At 39.2% G+C, this 21,607-nt stretch overlaps 1 protein-coding gene across 2 annotated transcripts in view; it reads left to right on the plus strand.

Moving 5' to 3' along the window:
* The window catches only part of LOC124723015 (copper chaperone for superoxide dismutase), a 92,083-nt gene that overhangs the window by 63,770 nt on the left and 6,706 nt on the right, over positions 1-21,607 (plus strand). For both annotated transcript variants that reach the window (XM_047248190.1, XM_047248191.1), the window contains exon 4: positions 6,401-6,467. In XM_047248190.1, the coding sequence (XP_047104146.1) occupies positions 6,401-6,467 (67 nt within the window). The remainder of the gene's footprint in view (positions 1-6,400; positions 6,468-21,607) is intronic.

The following is a 21,607-nucleotide window of genomic DNA, read 5'->3' on the forward strand; positions in this document are numbered from 1 at the left end:
CCTATGACGGACTTTCAGCTTTCCAGACTCGCTACCCCTGGTGTTGGCTGACAACGTTTTACGTTTTATTTGTGATGGGGGTTTTAATGCTTTATTTAAGGGAGGGTCCTTCCACCTTATCAGTGAGTGGAGGGGATGGCAGGCCCTCTTGCTCCCCCCTTCGCCCTGACTGGATTGGCTTCAACTGGGCTTGGTGGTTCATCCCGGCTCTCTGCCTTCCCACTCCTTTCATTATGGGGTCTGTTACGTCTTGAGTGTCTCTCGTCTCCTGTGCTTCTTCCTTCCCACCCCTGTCATTAGTCACTTTCTTTCCCTCACATCTTCTTCTGCCCTTTTACTTCCTTCCCTTAGTTTCTCATTTTATGGACATTGTAGTTGCTTCTCCTAATGTGGGATTTTATCGGTTTTAGTTAATCTAAGGTAGGAGGGACTGATGACCGCGTAGTTTGGTCCCTTCTACATCCAGCCAACCAATCCATACCAGGGGGGTTTCCACCAGGGTCACTCTACCACTGATAGTCCAGTGTCCCTAGACTATTCCATCCGAACAGACTTTTCCAGATGCCAATGCCTGGTTGTCATCATTTTTAATTTAAGAGAAGCTTATGACATGACCTGGCGACATCATATCCTTGCCACATATGAGTGGTGTCTCGGAGGCCCGCTTCTGATTTTCATCTAAAACTTCCTGTCGCTCCGTACTTTCCACGTCCAAGTTGATGCCTCCCATAATTCTCCCCATCCAGGAGAATGGAGTCCCACAGAGCTATGTATTGAGTGTTTTCTCTATTTTTAGTGGTCATTAATGGTCTAGCAGCAGCTCTGGGGCCATCCGTCTCACCTTATCTCTGTGCACGCAACTTTTGCATTTCCTACTACTTCACCAGTACTGGTGTTGCTGAGCGGTGCCTACAGGGAGCCATCCACAAGGTGCAGTCATGGGCTCTAGCCCACAGCTTCCAGTTTTCAGATGCAAAGTCATGCGTCGTGCACTTCTGTTGACATCGTACCATTCATCTGAAACCAGAACGTTACCTTGATGATGATCCACTTGCTTTAGTGGAGACATATTGATTCTTCGGATTGATTTTCGGCACCCAATTGACTTGGCTTCCTTACCTTTGTCAGCTTAAGCGTACCTCAGTGCCTTCCGCTGCCTGAGCAACACCAACTGGGGTGCAGATCACTGTACACTGCTGCAGCTCTACAGAGCCCTTGTTCAATCCCGCCTTCATTATGGGAGTCTGGTTTATGGTTTGGCAGCACCCTCAGCATTGCAGTTACTAGACCCAGTGCGCCACTGTGGAGTTCAACTAGCGAAGGGAGTATTTTGGATGATTCCGGTGACCAGTGTGGTGGCTGGAGATTGGAGTCCCTCCATTGCAGAACAGGCATGCACAACTGCTCACCAATTACGTCGCACACATTTGTAGCTTTCCTGACCATCCAAATTACCGTCTCCGTTTACCAACCATGGTGGTTCATCTCGTGCATCGGCGGCCGAGGTCAGGGATTATGATCGCGGTTCGTGTCGGATTGCTTCTGTGTGAACTGGAGTTCTTCCCTTTACCACCTCTACTCCAGGTCCATTCATATACACCTCCACGGTGTATACCTAGGCCGCAGCTTCTTCTGGACCTTTCACATGGCCCTAAGGACTCAGTTCCTCCCGAGGCTCTCCACTGTCACTCCCTTTTGATTCTTGACATATCCCGAGGCTCTTAAGTAATTTACACTGATTGCTTGATGGCCGATGGTCATTTTGGCTTTGTCTATTCTCACAGAGGACATATCAAACAGCACTCCTTGCCAGATGGTTGCAGAGCTGATGGCCATATCTCGTGCTCTTGAGCATATCCGTTTGTGCTCTGGTGAGTTGTTTCTTGTCTGTTGTGACTCCTTGAGCAGCTTACAAACTATTGACCAGTGGTACCCTCGCCATCCTTTGGTAGCAACCATCCAGGAGTCCATCTATGCCCTGGAACAGTCTGATAATTCAGTGGTGTTTGTGTGGACCCCAGGTAACGTTTGATTCCCAGGCAATGAACTTGCTGACACACTGGCCAAACAGGCTATATGTAAACCGCTTCTGGAGATTGGCATCTCTGAAACTGACCTCCGTTCGGTATTGCGCCATAAGGTTTTTCAGCTTTGGGAGACAGAATGGCATCACCTTGGTACGCACAACAAACTGCATGCCATAAAGTAGGCTACGAATGTGTGGAAGTCCTCCATGTGGGCCTCTCGCAGGGATCTGTGGTTCTCTGCCAGCTCCGCATCGGGCACGCTTGGGTGACCCATGGCTATGACCTTCTCCATGAAGACCCATCTCAGTGTCAGTGTGGTGGCCGGTTGACATTGGCTCATATTCTGTTGCATTGTACTACTTTGGCTGCCCTGTGATGTAATCTTTGGTTACTGGACTCTTTATCATTAATTTTAGCTGACAACACCTCATCGGCTGATTCAGTTTTATATTTTATATATTGTTCTATCTAATTTTTAGCACATGTCCTTTGTCAGTCTGTGTTCTCTACCCTAGTGCTTTTAGGCTGGAGGTTTTGATGTGTTGCAGAGTGGTTGGCTTATCCTTTTTATTCTCATGATCAGCCAGACACAGTCATCTGCTCTCATTTTAGTCCCTTCTATCTGTTTCTTGCATGTCTCTGTGGTCTTCTTGTCCATTGTAGTGTTTGTTGCCTTTCTGTCGTTCTTGTGATTTTTTTTTTCCCTCCTGGTTTTCTACTGTGAGTCTGGTTTTTTAGTCTTTCCCTTGTGGAGTTGTTTCTAGGCACAAGGGACCAATGACCAGGCAGTTTGGTCCCCCCCCCCTCCCTCCCCCCTTTCAATGAACCAACCAACCAACCAACCAATCAACTACCATACTTATATCTAGTACACGATTATTGTTTACATTATTATTCACATTAATCCTAGTTACACAGGTGTTCATGGGTAAGCGACTGCTTGGGTCACTTTTTAAAAGTACCCCCGTCAACATCTTAAGATGATTTGGTAGCGAATTATGAGGGTCAGCCCATGTGACATACAGGCTTTTTGCTTTTCATCTTCTGTTAAGTACATGAAAGTCTGTTTTATACCTTTTATCATGGTTGTGAATTTGTGTTCCTGTATGTGACCTTAGTGTCTTCTTTCACTACTATAATGGCTTGTGGCATGTACATGGCATAAACTGTGAGAATATTGAAACTTGTAAACAGACTTTTACAGGATGTACCATATTTCACTTTTGCTGCAATTCTCAAGGCTTTCTTCTGCAGTTTGAAACCATTTTCATATTAGTGTGACAGTTCCTGACCCAAAGTACTATTCCGTAAGACAAGAAAGGTTATACTAATCCAAAATATACAGTCCTTGGGGTTTCAGAATTTAGTTGAGAATTTAAAGATGATGATAACCTCTCCTTAATGCATGTAGGTGTTGTTTTGAGACATGGTCAACTTGTTGGTCCCATGAAAGTTGGTCTTATATGAATCAGCTCAAAAATTTACATTCCGAACAGGTTTTTGACAGAAACCCATCATTCGCAATATCTTGTCTGTTGGGATCACTCAGTTTAAAGTGAATAATATTTATTTGTTCTGTGTTAACTTCTTAGTTGTCTCTTTCAAAGTGAGCTGTTGCCTTTTCAATAAAGTTTTGAATCTCTTCAGACACCAGATATGTCATCAGTATACATAGCGATGAGATGCTTACTATCTAGAGAACTTGAGAAATAATTTACATAACATATGAATAGGAATGGAGCCCTGAGGAACACAGCCATGTCCTCTCCAATATTTCTCCATTATTATATACTGGGTGCACCTCCTAAGAGTCATCAGGCACATTTTCTCTGGTGTTGCAGCAGACATTTGCTATATCTCTTTTGCAATTTATAGATGGAGTCAGTCCAAACAAATGCTGCTCATCTTGTCTTTCGTGTGACGCCCAGCATTGTTGGACACATCTGTTTTTTTGCCGTTACAAAGAAAATAATTTTTAAAGTGGAATTTTACATGTTATTCAATAGGGCGGTTCCAAATTAGTTTAGTGAAATATTCGTTTATTCTGGTTCATGCCAAATGCTAGTGCCATGCAGTGGCACTGCTGAGTCACTGTTGGAGTACTGGTTATTCATTGTTTGTTACTGTCCCATTCATACATATTAGTAAAAGGAGCATCAGACTAGACTAGTGTTTTTTTTTCTAATTTAGGACTACTCTATCAAATGGGCATGTAAAATTCTTCTTTAAAAATCATTTTGTGTTTAATGGGAAACATACTGACACCTTCTGTCATCACTGGGCATTCCACGAAAACATGATGAACAGTATTTGTTTGGGCTGACTCCAGCTACACACTGCAAAGGCAAAATTGCAAATATCTGCTGAAGCACCAGAGAAAACATGCCTGACAACTCTTAGGAAGCTCATCCTGTATAATTTGCATATGCTATTGTTTGACTTTTAAATATGTTTGTAGAATTGCATTAGTTTTCCAGTGACACCACTCATTCCAAAATTTTTTTTGCACATCATGATGTACTGTATCAAGTTTTTGAGAGGTCTAGGACTACTGCTGCTGCTTGGTATTGTTAGTTTATTTTTACAAGTACATAATGGACATTTTGTACTGCTGCTGATGTGATACTTTGACTTCTTCTGAAACCGTGGTGGAAATCACTAATGTTTCAGCATTATTCCAGTGTTGCAAGACTCCTTTTAACATTATTTCCTGAATCAGTTTCCTGACTGCTGGGATTGGGGCAATAGATTTGTAGCTATATCACATCCATTGTGACAAATTAACTGGGCAGTATTGTAGTTAAGAAATGTGTTTAATGTTGAATTGTGAATGGTATCATAGACATTCAATTATTGAAGCTCAAAAAGAGTGTGTGTGCGTGCACGCGCAGCATGGTCCGTGTGTGTACACCCACTGACGGATGAAGAGAAATGAATTCAGTTGTTGGGTGTGAAAAAGTATAAGGCTAAAGAGAAGGCCTAAGAGTGTTAATTTGAATAGTACTATGCATACATACGTGTGTGCACACATGCATGTATGCACGCACAGGACCATTCAAATTAACACTCGTGGGCCTTCTCTTTAGCCCAGTACTTTTTTACACTCAACAAATGAGTTTGCTTGTGTTGATCAGTCAGTCTACAATGTAATGTGATCTTTATCATTTCCTGATTGATTGCTTCTTAGCCCTGTAGATTTGATGATAATTATTCCTTAAGGTCACTTTCTATTCATGTCCATCGGTTGAGTCTGGTAGTCATGTGTTTCAAGACTGTGTGACTCTGGTGAGTACGCCTCTTTGGTACATTCTTTGTGTGTCCCTCAAGTTCAGCTGCCCGTACATACTGTAATCAGAGTTTCTATATTTGCATATACATTTCTGCACGTGACTTGGGTAATGTATTCAGAATTTTATTCTTTGTCATAAGATTTTTCTCATAATTTTACGTTATTTTGCTTTTAATTGCACTTTAAAAATTTTTTTTTGGAAAGTAAATGTGTCTAATGTGTAGATTTATTCTGTTTCAATAACTGTTGTATGCATTAGACTTTTAGTGTAAGGACAGGTTAACTGAAATTTAGTTTCTATTTTCTGAAGTTTGACTTTTATAGAAACCTTTTTGTAAAAATTTTCAGTGATACATTTACCTAGGTATCTAGATTCTTTAATGCAGAATATTTTGTTGTTGCTAATTTTGATCGTACATGGTGTTTTGCATCAGTCATGTTTTTGTGTCAGTGGTAGTCTAATATTTCCTATTTCAAGTTTTTTTGTGCATTTGTTATGTCTTAAGCAATTAATGCCATGTCATCAGTATAGACTAGACAATATAATTTTACATATTTGTGCTTAGGTCTCAGTAAGTGTGTTGATGTTCCTGCTTTTCCCAATTCTCCTTGTCTTCTCAGGGTGCAGTCGAATAAGAATGGGATAGGGTATCACGTACTCGTGCTAAGCCCTCTCATAACTGTGTGTCTTGTGAAAAGAAAAGAGACTGAAACAACAAACAATGACACTTTGAGTCAAAACTATGATCCTGTTCATGTCCATTCAGGTGTAGACCCTCAGCAAATGCTTCCCTACTATTGATAATGGCAGTAATTTTTTTGCAGGGAAGTTTTTCACTCTTTGATGTCTAAAATATAAAAAGAACTATATTTGTATAGTATTTAAAGTTAACTTTTCTGTTCAGGGTTCCCCAACATAGATTGAAAAACTTCCATGTTGCATTTCATTTGTGTCAATACTGCACAAGAATTGGAATTTTTGCTTGATTTCTAGCTAGCATATTTTTGCACTTTCAAGTGTATGTGTATATTTTCAGGTATTGGAGTGCTGGATTAATTTTAATTTTCTTTATTCCATTAACAGCTTGGGTGGGCACTATAACCCACAGAATACAACCCATGGTGGTCCACTTGACAATGCAGGATGTCGAGTAAGTATGTAATTAAGAATGATATTGATAAATAATATTGATTCCATAACAGTATGTGGGTGCAGATAAGTCAAGTAAATGCATGTTGAGACACTACAGCAAACTAGTCAGTCATGGCTCCCCCTTTTCTCTGCGGGGGGGGGGGGGGGGGGGGGGGGGGGGGGGGGGGGGGGGCAGGGCAGGAGGCAGTGGAAAAGTAATAAGGATGAAGTAGAGGTGATGTGATACATGTGTGTATTGGGATGGCAACAAAATTAAGCATATTGTAAAACAGTAAAGTGTTCCGATTACATTATAAACAAAGAAATAGAAAAGTTATTTACACACATTGTTTTACAATAGATGGTTGTGATGATACACGGCAGTACGACTACTGTTGATTAAACTGACAGAAAAAATGGCATTCAAAATTATAAAATACATATAAAGTCAATACACATTATTCAAAACTGGCACTCATAACATCATATGCAGAGTAAAAGCAGTATTTTTATCTGTAAAATTGATAGTTAACTTAATCAGAAGTATTCCCCTGTGTCTAATTCTGTCATACCCATGATATATGTGCTGGTCATTTATCTGATGTTATTTGAGTGGCAGGTCTTGTATATGTGCTGTTCATTATTTTTAGTGAATCGGTGATAACTGTTGTTCATAAAATTAAGTTTCTAGATTACACACTGATGGATAAAAAATGTTAAGCACCCAGAAGGAGAGGGGGGGGGGGGGGGGGGGAGGAAACTTCATGTGTTGAAAGCTTATGTGATGTTATTTCAGTGATTACAAAGTCAAGTCAAATTTACAAAGAACTTGCAGTATGCGCCCACTTATTAGTATAGCATTGCACTTCCTCTGGCCATGAATGCATGCAGTGATTCAGTTGGAAAGGATGTCATAAAGACGTACCCTCTCCCTAGGCAGCTGTTGTAACTTATCATTGATATGCTAGATACTGGGACAAATTTGACATCCGAGTTAATCCCACACATATTCTATCAGGAACAGATCTGGAAATCGTGCTGGCAGTAGGAGTACCTCAACATCTCACAGACACTTCATATACACACTTCATTTGTAGAGCATTGAAAAATGGTACCACAATACTGTCACACAAGAGGATGCAGGATGTTCATGATGTACCATTGTGCCATCAGAGTTCCCCCAATCGCTACAAGCCGTGACCTGAAGTCATATCCGATGGCTCCCTACACCGTGACACCAGGAGTAACACTACCGTGCCTCTCCAAAACATTGGAAAAATAGGACCTCTTCCCAGTTTGCTGCCATACATGCCAGTGATTGTCATCCAGGGTAGTCTGAACCGCGATTAATCACTGAACTCAGTGTGACACCATTCGTCATCAGTACATACTTTCTGGTCATGGTACCACTCCAAACACAGTTTAGTCTTAATGGTACTCTTTGCGTTGGATGGGAATTCCCTAGTCCAACTGCTGCCAGTCTCCAACCAATGGTGTGAGATAAGCCAGATGGTTTCAAGAGGTCCATTCCTTGTTCTTGGATGGCAGGTGCCGATGTGAAGGCATTATGATTTGTTTAATGCACAATATAGACGTAGTAGACCAGAACCTTGATGATGAGTTTGCCTACCCTCACGTTCCCATGCAGTCCATCATCTGACCACTGTCACATCCAAATGTCCCACAAATCTGAATATTGCATGAGTCTAACAGCCAGCCAATTGGAGACTGACAGTGAGGCACATTCCAAACTGTGTCAGGTGCTGATGAAGCTGTGTACATGATAATGCAACATCTCCATGTCCTTCAGCTATCACACAACATTTGACACGGCTCACACCCCTTATTCTCCATCATTTTGACAACACTAATGCACTCTAGTGGCTGTTCTGCCGGTCACAGAAAATTGCAGCTACATCTACATCTACATGACTACTCTGCAATTCACATTTAGGTGCTTGGCAGAGGGTTCATTGAACCACAATCATACTATATCTCTACCATTCCACTCCCGAACAGCGCGCGGGAAAAACGAACACCTAAACCTTTCTCTTCGAGTTCTGATTTCTCTTATTTTATTTTGATGATCATTCCTACCTACGTAGGTTGGGCTCAACAAAATATTTTCGCATTCGGAAGAGAAAGTTGGTGACTGAAATTTCGTAAATAGATCTTGCCGCGACGAAAAACGTCTTTGCTTTAATGACTTCCATCCCAATTCGCGTATCATATCTGCCACACTCTCTCCCCTATTACGTGATAATACAAAACGAGCTGCCCTTTTTTGCACCCTTTCGATGTCCTCTGTCAATCCCACCTGGTAAGGATCCCACACCGCGCAGCAATATTCTAACAGAGGACGAACGAGTGTAGTGTAAGCTGTCTCTTTAGTGGACTTGTTGCATCTTCTAAGTGTCCTGCCAATGAAACGCAACCTTTGGCTCGCCTTCCCCACAATATTATCTGTGTGGTCTTTCCACACCCATATCACGCCCATATCACGCCCATATCAGCGCACACTCCGCTGCAGAGTGAAAATCTCATTCTGGAAACATCCCCCAGGCTGTGGCTAAGCCATGTCTCTGCAGTATCCTTTCTTTCAGGAGTGCTAGTTCTGCAAGGTTCGCAGGAGAGCTTCTGTAAAGTTTGGAAGGTAGGAGATGAGATACTGGCAGAAGTAAAGCTGTGAGGACCGGGCGTGAGTCGTGCTTGGGTAGCTCAGATGGTAGAGCACTTGCCCGCGAAAGGCAAAGGTCCCGAGTTCGAGTCTCGGTCGGGCACACAGTTTTAATCTGCCAGGAAGTTTCAATATTGGATGTAGCCAATGTTTTCTGCACATGAAAATGTGATGTGCTGGTCAGATTTAATGAGCTATGGGGTTGAAAGAGAATTGCTTAGAAACAGGGAGAAAACGGAATGCTGATGTCCCACAAAGTCCAAAATGTGAGAGACTAAACAGCTGACAAGATATGCACATATAGGAAGATATTATATGACTAACTGATTTTTCAGTTTCTACATCTTGTTTACGGATAACCAGCAACTTCTTTTTTAATACATATTTCATGAAATATATATTAATGAATCTGTCAACAGTTTGCAGTTAATGTGTTTGGTGCCTAGTTTCAAACCATCAGGTTCATTTTCAAGCCTGAGCAATCCACGTTTGCCTCTTAGCGAGTCAAAATCAAACTCGTTAAGAGGCACATGAGGATTGTGACAGTCATTCTGTGAACATTTTGTAAAGCATGTATTGCTATTTTGGAGCTTATTATTAAGATCAGGTACTTTCAGTGCAGCCTCAGCAGGCCAGACTTGAAAATTAACCAGTTGGTTTGGAACTAGTCGCCAAATATGTGTACTGCAACTGTTGATAGATGTGTTAATAAATGCTTCATAACTATATGATGTTGTTCATTACTTAAGTGCTGAATATTCAATTGCGTCATTTACTGACCAGATTCCTTCTGTGGTTGGCAGACATGCACCATTTCGAGACTGAGAAACTGACAAGTCACTACATGATCTGTTTAATGCCTCAGTCCCAGAGACCACCCAAATTGGCTGGGCAATGAAAGTTATCTACCCACATTGAACATGGAGGGAGGTTGACATGTCATTTAGCCTCACAACACATATTTGTAAAGTATACACTAGTGCATTCAGGAGAGGCCAGTGAATTAATTGGGCTGTTTACAGGCCTTGAGATCTCATTCTTCTTTGAGGCACTGCATATCCTCAGCTTCGTTACCAAAGCCTTGGCTGGTTTAATCATAGGTCCTTAATAATCTTGACACTGCTTTCAAGAGAGGACAGGAAATTAATGAGGCTATATACAGGCTGTGGTATCTCATTCTTCCTTGAGGATCTGCATCTCCTCAGCTTTCTTACCAAATCCTTGGCCAATTTGATTGTAGGCCTCTAATAATCTTGATATGACGTACTTCTTTGACATTTCTTTATTTATTTTACTCAGCATTATCCACAGGAATACAGTAAAAAGACAGCCATGGTACGTTCTGGCAACAGTTTTGCATCCATGGCCCAAGTTTCAATTAGAGCAATATACAGTATTTGAGCATACTGCATGTTTTTTGTTTGTTGCTAACAAATGTTTACAGAGATTTTTCAACAATGCTGTCTTGTTAAGTTCATACTTAAAAATTGCCATTGATTCCTGTTTGAAAGCCTCCCCCCCTCTCCCCCCCCCTACTTCTGCCTTCCACCTCTCACCTCTCCCCCTTTTTATCCTCCCCCTCCCCACCCCTTTGTCCTCTTCCCAAATGCTTTAATGTCCACATTTTAGAAAAAAAATTCTTCCAATGATTGTTTTAAGATTTTTTGATGATATCAGCTTGTAAATAACAAAACGTTAATTACAATTATTAAAACATGCCTTCTATATCACGATTTTTCCCAGGACATTCACATAGACAGGCAAAGAGAAACTCAGACATCCGGAGGGGGTGAGTGTGGGTCAAGAGGTTCTAGACAGATGGAAACATTAGACACACACACACACACACACACACACACACACACACAAAATGTGTTTGTTGTGAGTTCAAGTTCATACCTGAGGTGTAGCCCAGTGCCACATTTTTGTGATAGATGAGCTGTCAGTTGCTTGTAAACATTCCACCTTAGTAGCCCTCAGTTGCTTCAGCTACCTCACTGTTTTGTAGCTTTTCTGATATCATTGTCATAGCAATAAATAGTACACTGAAATGTGGCTTGTAACTGAAGTAGTAGACTGAATGTTCAAAAATAATTTTATGGCTTGATGACTGCTGCTGGATGGTAGGAAGATTGTAAGTGAAACAGCATTGAAGGCAATACTGTTCTGATGGTGAAACTTGAATGTACACAGCTAGGAATGGCCAGGTTGCTCTTAGCTGAAAATGGACAAAAAGGCTGAATGGGGGTCTGCTGGTTATGTCCTGGGTAAAGTAGTACAGCTCCATTTGTAGAGAGAGTACCTGTATTTTCTGTGACTAAAACAGATTTCACATTGTTGGGTGTACTGAAATTTTAGTGTTACTTGTTAGGTGGCCATCACCAACCATGTCTGGCCATCTATCATCCAAATGGCATACATCCTTGTAAGTTCCCATCACCCATGTTCCTTGGGTTTCTAAGGAATAAATTATCATTGAATCTCTAGGCTGGAGCTTGGTGTGATGGCACATTACCTTCCTGTGTTTTTACAGGCAAAATGTTTTCAGTAGGGTCCGTGGTTGATGTAAGGTCCAGGGTTGATGGCCATGTGAAATTTCAGCCAGGCTTCTACTGCCAACTTAAGTGGCTCAGTATATTCTCATAAAAAGTTTTAACGTGCTATCTTCTGATGCTGCTGAATAGTCTTGAGCGCGTGTTTCATAGAAGTCCGAACCATGCTTTCTGCATCACCATTTCCTTGTCAGTGCCAGGGGCTTTGATAAGATTTGCAATCATGTGGCTGGCATACAGTTCTTAGAGAAACCACTGAAGTTAACTGGATGCTCCATACAAACATCACAACTTCAGGCAAGATGCGTGATATCGTCCTCGATTCAAAGCAAGTAGCGATAAAGGTAGAGCAGTTACTTCATCTGTATTACATCCTAGTGACTTAGATATAATAAACAGAGAACTTTGTCAGTGTTGACAGTAATTACTCTTCGATGTCCATCCATGGGTGATTGATGGTACAAGAAGATATTCTACTTGATATTCTGTTGCACATAAAACAACTGTCTGGGGGCTGTGGCAAACACCTATCACTTTGAACGTGGCCATCCACTATGTACAAACACTTTCCACAAGACTGTGTTATTGTTGGTTTGTTGGGGGAAGATGTACACATCCACTGGGAAATTTCATACACTAGCACAATTGTCTATGTCTAAAGCAAAATATACATCATCTTCAGTTTCAAAAGCTGCATTTGGTCCTGTGGTAATTTGTTTCATAGGTGTAACCATCCTAGGTGAGTTCCTATCATCAGAGTTTTATGATCTGGAGTGTCTTATGCAGTGTTAAAACTGGTAAGCAATAGCTTACTGTCCATTATTAGGTGTAACAAATGTTAATGATACTTTAATATGAACATGATTGTCTGCTACTACTACTGCTTAATCTAAGAATAAATGCATTGGCCTATTGGAGGCACTTGCACAGACATTCACAGTAGTTGTATGTTAAATAGTAGTTGCAGTATAACTCCATGGCATTCAGTATACTAGACAGTGCCAAGGGCCTGCACTTACAGATGACTTTAGCTTTGATTTATTGATGCTACTTCCTGAACTTTTTGTAATTACATATCAGAGTTGCTTTGAATGTGTTTGCTGTAATCAGCACTTCTTCCAGTGGCTGCCAAACAGGCTGACACAACACGAACTGTACAAAATACTGAGACCACATCCGAAATGCACTTAATAATGAAGATGTTATATCACTCTCAGGACAGTTCTTCTTTGATAATGTAAACACTTCTGATCTTGTCAATTATAAGAACAAGGTGTTTTGCTGATGCTGTCCTTATAACACGTGAGCTTGAGTGTATTGGGACAAGAAAGACAGAGAGACTGTGGGATTGTGGGTATTATCTTTTCACCGTTTGCAAGAGCCTAAAAACATACCGACCATAATTTCCAGTCTGCAAGTCCACATTATTCTTCATACTCACTTAAAGAAAATGTACCTACTTGATGTTTACTCAGTAGGATCAGGAACTATGACTATAAATAAAAGTTTTGAGTTGTAACTGATTAATACATTGAGTAAAAATTCATATACACATAATATAATAACATTCCTGAGAATAATAATAATAACAATAATAATGTCCGTATCACAAACACCACTATTAACAGTTCAGAGATGATCTCTACAGGAAGTTCCAAGTAAAGTGGTCTATCACTGTGACTTCTAATCATCAAAGTTAATTGCATGCCTTGAAAGTGGACTGTAATCTCACCAATTGCAACACAGTTTTATCAACATTATGGGCGGCACACGAACAGTTACAGCCATGAAATCTAAGTGATCAAGGACGGTGTACAGTCGTCGCAAGTTCACTTCCTACCTTTTTGGTAGCTATCTGGCTGTGACGTCGTCCGAGGTACAGCATATGCAGGTGTTTGACTGACATGACTTGAATTTGGTACAGCTGTGTTATTTCATGAGTGTAATCAACTGCTGTAATTAAAATTTTCTATAACAAATACAGATGTACTTAATCTATTATGACTAAAGACTTTTTGTTCCAAATTTGGTTTTTAGTAAATAACTTGAAAACTAATAGAGGTAGCTCAATGGAGTCACAAAGTTAATGTTCTTATATGAAACTGAGGCTATTTACGAATTTTCATGTTTCTGAGTCTAATATTTAATGCCTTCAGATTTTCCTAAAGATGCCGATTTTGGCCAAAATGTTGCCCCAATCAAATTGAGACCTGTAACTTTCAATTGTGATATACATTTGCACATTCTGAACAATTTTTAGCTTTCTAGCATCATTATTTAAACGCCACTTATTTTTTTTCTTAAAATAATGTATTTAGCGGAACATATTCATTAGACCATTCTGAGATTTAACAATGTTAACATTAATATACTGAAGCATACACTGTCAAAGCCTGGGAAAGTTATTTCAATTTTTAATTTCATTCTTGGATTATGGTGCGATCCTTTGTCTATTACACACAAGCGCATTATGATGATATGGCACCGGTAGTAGTGAACTGGGGGTAAGTCCTGGCACACACACTCGCCTCTGCATCTCTCACAATGATGCAGCTCTTGTTTTGCCACATGACCCCCTGTTTATTTTTGTGAAAAGATTTATTTGTGAACAAAATTAAACGTTAGAAACTAGTGATGTTGCTGTAGCTCTTTTAAATGGAACTGCTTTTAGCTAATTTTTTCTTAATACTACACCCACAAAGTTAACCATTTACAAATCATGTGCATAAAATAACATAGTAACATGAAATAAAATTTTAGATTATTACAAAATTAATCTTGTGATTTACAGTGTTCAGTCTTTACCTGAAAGAGAAACACACACAAACATTTCACTTTTCAGTACTCACTCATTTAACCACAACTGTGGGTGCTATAGGGCATGTCCTTGTGAGCCACTTTCTCTAAAACATTAAAGATAGAGAGTGGGAAGTCACCATGTATGGCAGTCTTCATGATAATCTATTACAAAAAGGAAAAGGGGGGAGTTACTGTGGTAGGTGTCCTTGCTTCTTTCTCCATACAACTTGCAGGCTGCTTTTCAAGAAGCCTCCATGCCCCTGAGAAGCAGATAACATAGCCTAAGCTTCTGGTCTCATCTTACATCTAAGGGAGGACAAAAGACATTCTGTATTCAATTTTCCTTTTATAATTTAAATAAACAATAGAGAAGTTATCAGAAACAATTTTTCTTTTTTTTTTAATTTATTGTTTGGGAAACTATGATCAACTTGTCAACTTTTTCAAAATGATTAATGGCAATTGCTACTTCATAAAATCGTGACATTATTCTAGCTCAATTTTACTAATTGCTCCATTTTTAAGGTTGAATCACGAACTTTGCAAAATAATTTTTTTTTATAAACCATAGCTAGTATGCTCCGAAAGTCAGCATAGGTTTTTAAAATAAGTTGCATTTTGGGATAGTTTGCAGTTTACTTCATTACCTTAGATGTTTCTTTACTCAGAAAATTGAGGTACTTTTGTAAACTCTATCTTCATATGGCTCAATTATCGTACAGATCAGCATACTAAAAAATTTATTTGATTTGACAGCAGTTACTTTGCTTTGTCACACACATAATGAAAAACCAGTTTTTGTTATAACATACCTAAACTCTGCAATCTGCATTTGTGTTATTGTCTGTATGTGTGTATATTGATTTGTTAAGACCCTCTGCCTTGAGCAGAATTACATGTTTCTCAACCTTTTTACGAGACGTAAGGGAATTACTCACGAATTTTCCACCATTTTACCATATATGTCAGCCTACTGTTTCATTACTCCTCTTTCTCCCTATTTTCATTTATCCTTATATTTTGACACTTCTTTCTCCCTTTCATCTTCATCAACCTACTGACCTCATTATTTACATATCGTCGGTGAAGAAACAATACCGCGTAAGTAGCAAAATAAGAATTTTGCACGAGAGACAAAAAACTGTCTAAAATGCCTAATACATTTCACAGCGGTGCTAAATTTGCATTGTTGCGCTACAAGGAAATATTGGATCAAATAAAAATGTGGAAAAAAATGCTTTAGAAAGCTTAATTACGGCACATACGTGGAATTGTCTCGGTATTTATGCCATGATCTGCTACTTACGCGGTATTTGTTTGTCAGTCTCCCGGCACGACTTGACACATTTACGTTGGTATTTGGTGCTGAGAAAGCTAGTAACAGCACGTTTTGGAGCATTAATCATTTTTTATTGAAAGATTTCATAGAAACATTTTAAATAAATATACTGTTTACATAGTTGTGATAATGTCTGCTCATTTCTTCAAGAAAAATCCTAAACGTCACTCAAAGCACCAACAGAGAATTACACTGCACTGATACTCGTTACACAGTTACCTCCATGATAATTTTCATTCATAAGGAATGTTGTCATAATAACTATTACAATCTTTAGGAAGAACAGATTTAAGTTGTTGTAAATGATCCCATTTGGATTTCTTGATTTTCCGTCTTTCCTTGTATAGTTTCAGGAAGCAAGCATCTCCAAGAATTTTCCTTGGTCGCCTTGGTAATTCTTGCCACACCTCATTGAAAGAGCACTTGTAGTAAATAATACCATTTGGGCGGCACTGTAATGCCTTCAGATCGGTAACTGTAGGCTCATTTTTTACAGCTCTTCCAGGCCTAATTGAGTCATACAGCCACAAACTTTTTTCTACATGGTTGCTGAAAAAGGAATAATCTCGGAAATGGATTTCGTATGGCTGTGCCTTTTTTCTCACTTCTTTAGATATCATAGCATATTGGCTAGGAAGTGTAACTTCACGTCCTTTAAGCTTGCACTCAATGGAACTGTGAACTGAGTCACATTCTATCTGAGTATGGCCTTTCTCCAAAACCTTTTGTGTAATCAATACTCCAGTATCAATTGCTAATCTTAAAAGAGCATTTGATAATATCAGATTTCTGTTCTGATACGTGCAGCCGTCAGAATACAGAATGACTTGAACGGGATTTTCCTTAATCGTTCTGGATAGGGTGTCCACGATGCATGAGGCAAAACATGATGCAACCAAATCACCTTGCGTTTCTTTGAACCGGTAACATACTGCATTATGACTTTCTAAATTATACATTGTAAAGTTGTGAACAGCCAATTTTGTTTTATAATAAACTGCACTTGCACTTAAAAATGGAGCTACTTTCCCGCCCTGTAAGTCCATGGTGTACACTGAGCAGAGCTTCTGCTGGGCTTCTTTCTTGTCAGCATCTTTTTGCATCCTTGCCTGCTCTTTCCGTTCTGTGTGTTGCTTCCACACATCTTCACTCAAGTTACCAAGCCTGTAACTACAACACAAGTCGCACTTGTCTTTCTTGGGGGAAAATAAGCTAATGTTACCATCTTATAAAATCAAGTTAAAGGTAGCCCGACTTGATGGTGAAACCTTCCCCACATGACATTTTTCCACATAGATTCCATGCAGCTGTTGTTTGGATTGTAGAATATGCTCAAGGTACAACTTCGAGGAGGATTTCCTGCATTAATGTGATGGAAGTTTCGGGAGTCCAGGAATTCTTTCATGAAGGTTTTCTCATCTTTCTTCTTCATCTGTTTGATTCGAGGTCATGATGATTCTGTATCAGGAGTCATCCCATGTGTGGAATTACCCAGCCAATATCGGACTGTCCATTCTTTAATCCCAAGAGTATTGAGAAACATCTTTCTGCATACTTTATGTTTCCCCAGCTCATTTTTCGAATGATAAATGAGCATCCTTTTTCTCCTGGATTTGCCAGTGTTCTTCCCTGGATGTTTGGTAACATAAACCTTTCTCTGATCCCATGACATTGTTTCCCAAACTGTGTTAAATACTGCCTGCCTATCATCAGCAGAAAACTGATGACACCTCCTTTGAACGGATTTCTGGCACATCTTCGAAGTACATGTTGGACCTAATTTTCGTACCTCTCTTGGAGTATCATGAGTGATTTTACCAATTCGACTTCTTCTGTATCCACGCATTCTCAGAATTTTATTGGCATTTTTCTTCCAATCTTCAGGATGTTGTTTAGACTTCCTTTTCCTGTCACTGCTTACATCACCATAAAATTCTTGGCCTTCACTGTCAGCATCATTATTGCTCCCATGATCTTCCGATAATTTATCCAGAGTGTTTGGCAAACAATGAGTACCATTGCGTAGCAATGAGTGTGAAGTACTGTCGTCTCTAGTGGAAACAGTGACTGTGGTTTCATTTTGAGCATTGTTGGATACAGCCACTGAAGTTTCTAGATGGAAAAAAATTTATATATTAATTTAAGCAGACAAAGATGAAGCTCAAATTCATGTACTCATGAGAGCAACAGCATCAGTAACACTATTAACAATAATTCTAAGAAAATTTACCTGCGTCATTAGATGTTGCAGGAACAGTAACCGAGAACCCCATGTATGAAATAAATTCTTCTTCGGTAAAAGTAACTTCAGCATTACGACTTTTCTCATTTGTTGTTTGTTCTGCATTTACGGGAGATCCTACAAGAAGATGGATAGTCTAGAAATCTTTGGCAGAAATGAATAAAGCACAGAACGAGTGAAGTGGGGGTGTTCTGATTTATATCACAATGAGACACTTGCTGTGCTACTAACATTCAAAGGTGAATAATAAAACAATTTCCTTACCACTATCAGTCACTCTCAGGAACGATTCTCCGCTTTCATAAGCTGATTTCAGCTGAGAAACAATTTCTTCTTCAGTAAAAAGATCATCTATATCACTGTCCATTATCACGAATGAAGCTACAAGCATGGAACCACTTTCGAGCACTGTTAAATACGTAATAAGGCAGTAACAATGTGCTGTGGCTGCGCGCGCTTTTATATTTACGTGGTATTGTTTACAGTATCCATAGATTGTAGATACATGGTATTCAATTCTCTACAGTTCTGCTGTATTGCCATCTATTTATTTGCTGTGTCACATATGTGGTATTGTTTTAGATAATTTTTTCATGGTAAATAATTAAAAATTTGGCATTATGGCATTAAGAGCAGATGTGCGTACGGTCAACGACATCATCTGACAATTTTGAACATGGCCAATAGTGCAGCAACTGTAGATGAAATTTATAATATTACTTGAAAATACAGCTCTTCGGTTGCACAGGTAAAAATTTCCAACTTTACCTAGGTTTCAACTGCTCTAAGGCAGCCTTCATCAGAAGTAAAAAAAATTTACATTAAATAGAGTAAATAGTTATGAAATGGTTTAGAGCAACAGTGCTCACGATAAAGATAAGAATATATTTGTACATTATAAAATATTCCTAGGAATGCAACTTGATTAAGACGCGCCGCTAAGGGTCGCGTCTTAATCAAGTTGCATTCCTAGGAATATTTTATAATGTACAAATATATTCTTATCTTTAACATAAGCACTGTTGCTCTAAACCATTTCTTAACTATTTATTCTATGCAATATAAATTTATTTTACTTCTGATGAAGGCTACCTTAGAGCAGTTGAAACCTAGGTAAAGCTGGAAATTTTTACCTGTGCAACCGAAGAGCTGTATTTTCAAGTAATATTATAGACATCATCTGACTGAAAAATGAAAAATCGGCAATTTGTCAGTTACATGGTATTGTTTCTTCATCAACGATATATTTTTGGTGTGATCCTCACACCACTTCCACCCATCTCCTTTAATTAATATCAAAATGCTTTGGCTTGCCTCTAGTGGCTCCATTTTATTACCGTCTCTTACCTATAGACAATCTTACTTCCAACTGGAAATAATTAATTTATGCAGAGTTTATTGTTTCAGATTTTAGGGATTTCCAGCTTCAATTGCTTCTCTTGACACAAAGTATCTGTATTTTACTATTACTGATCCTTTTTGTGGATCTCATTTATTATTTGTTTACTTTAGCCGTTCTTTTTCTGTCGCTGGTACTCATATGTTATCCACTGTTATTTTATAACACTTAGCATTCACTATTGCAAACTATCTCTCATATTCTCTTGCAAGTCATCATTCGGGTTTAGTAATTTTTGGGTATCATTCTTATTAAATATGAATATATTACAAACTAATAGCATATGTACAACATGAAGGCGTATATTCCTTACCTACTATAGATAAGACAGAGGAAGAGAATGAAACTTGAAAGGGAAATAAAGTTTCATCCAGCTGGGTCCACACAGTATGCCAAACTCTGTATCCGTCAAAGAGTTACAAATTCCCTACAGAACTTAATTACAGTCAGTTATTAAAGTCTTCAGATCTACAGTGGTTTGTAGGCCTAGTTCTCTCTTACTTTTCTGGTATTCCGAATGGTATGCGTTTACATGAGGCTTACTTATTATCCTGAATGGTCCTTGATAAACATACATAAACTTCTTTGTTTCTGCTGAAATTTTCTTAGGTTTTCCTTTAGTTTTGACTAACACTAGTTCAGCAGTGTTAAAACTAGTGGGGGGGGGGGGGGGGGAAGATTATGCATCATGCCCTCTTTTTGTTTCCAAGGCTCTTTTATCAGAAATTTGATCTATTGATTGTCCCTTAGTCTCTATTTCTTTGAGGATGTAGTTCTTTTCCACATTAGTATCTTGCACATTATTTCCCAATTCATTATCTTCCTGCAAGTATCCTTTATTCCTCATTACTCTAATAGGCAGTTCCAATGCTTCATTATTGCTGCCCACATAAGTTTCAATGAAATGCTCTGTAATCACTTGAGAATCTGTTAAAATTGATACTAAATGGCTCTGATCAAAATCAATCTTTCCTTTATATTTCATTAAAAGATCTGTGCCAATTAACATTTCAACATTTAAACTGAGCACAATTAAAAAAGGATGGTCTATTCATGTGTTACCTATACCAGTCGGTATCGAAGCTTTGAGCAGTACTGGTCAAGAAACTTTTCCAGTAGCATGTATTATTCTTAACCCCACTTACTTTCATGACAGTTAGCTCATTCTTATTAGGAACAGAATTAAAAAATGCTTGGGACGAAGCACTTGTTTCACCACTACTATCAAGAAGACAACACATTGTTACTGCTGAAATGCTAGTTTTTATAATAGAGTGAGTTATTCTAGAGGTTCTTCATAAAAGTCTTCTTATAATTCCTTTTCAATTCATTTCCAGCTAAAGTAATTTTGTTCAGCTGCAAGTACATTTACACTCAGATTCACAGGTTCATCAACTTTACATTCGCAGCTGCCTTTTCCAACTTGTCCATCAATTTTAATTCAAAGCACTTGACAACCTCCTCAACTTTTGTTTGTTACACCACTCTACATCCCTGCACAACATTGCTATTTATAATAGTGTCGTCTGCTCTTACAGTTTGGGGCAAGTCAATACAGCTAATAGGTTCCCTGACCTCGTCTTTATTGCTACCTCCTTCATCTAACAACTCCTCACCTCCCCCCCCCCCCCCCTCCTCCTCCTCCTCCTCCTCCTCCTCCTCCTCCTCCTCCTCCTCCTCCTCCTCCTCAAAACCTTCCAAAACTGACTGTGCTTCCTCTACCGAAACTTTAGTCTTCAGATTGCCATTATTGTCGAAGATGTAAGCCTTTACTTCATCTTTGTCCTCACCTGACTCAAACCAGTTAATTTGTTCTTTGCTATTACCTGTAGCATTTTCTTTCTCCTTCTTGACCCATTTTTCTAATTTGTCCAGCATACTGTCAACTAGATAATGAGAGTGATTTAGCACATTACTGGTACTGACTGTTTCTATTTTATCATCCCTGTTATCAATTTGCGTGTGCTGACTGATTGTGGTCTGTATTCTTGTCACTGGCTGTGTTTCTGTTTGCACCTGGTGAGCACCAGTTTCTTCATAAATGGGAATTAGTTTCCTATCTGTGGCCAAGGCAGGAGTATGAAATTAGGGTTTGGTATTGCAGCTCACTAACATACATACATTAACATAGCAGTAGATAAACTATAAATT

Source organism: Schistocerca piceifrons, chromosome X, assembly GCF_021461385.2.
Source record: "Schistocerca piceifrons isolate TAMUIC-IGC-003096 chromosome X, iqSchPice1.1, whole genome shotgun sequence".
Taxonomy (NCBI): domain Eukaryota; kingdom Metazoa; phylum Arthropoda; class Insecta; order Orthoptera; family Acrididae; genus Schistocerca; species Schistocerca piceifrons.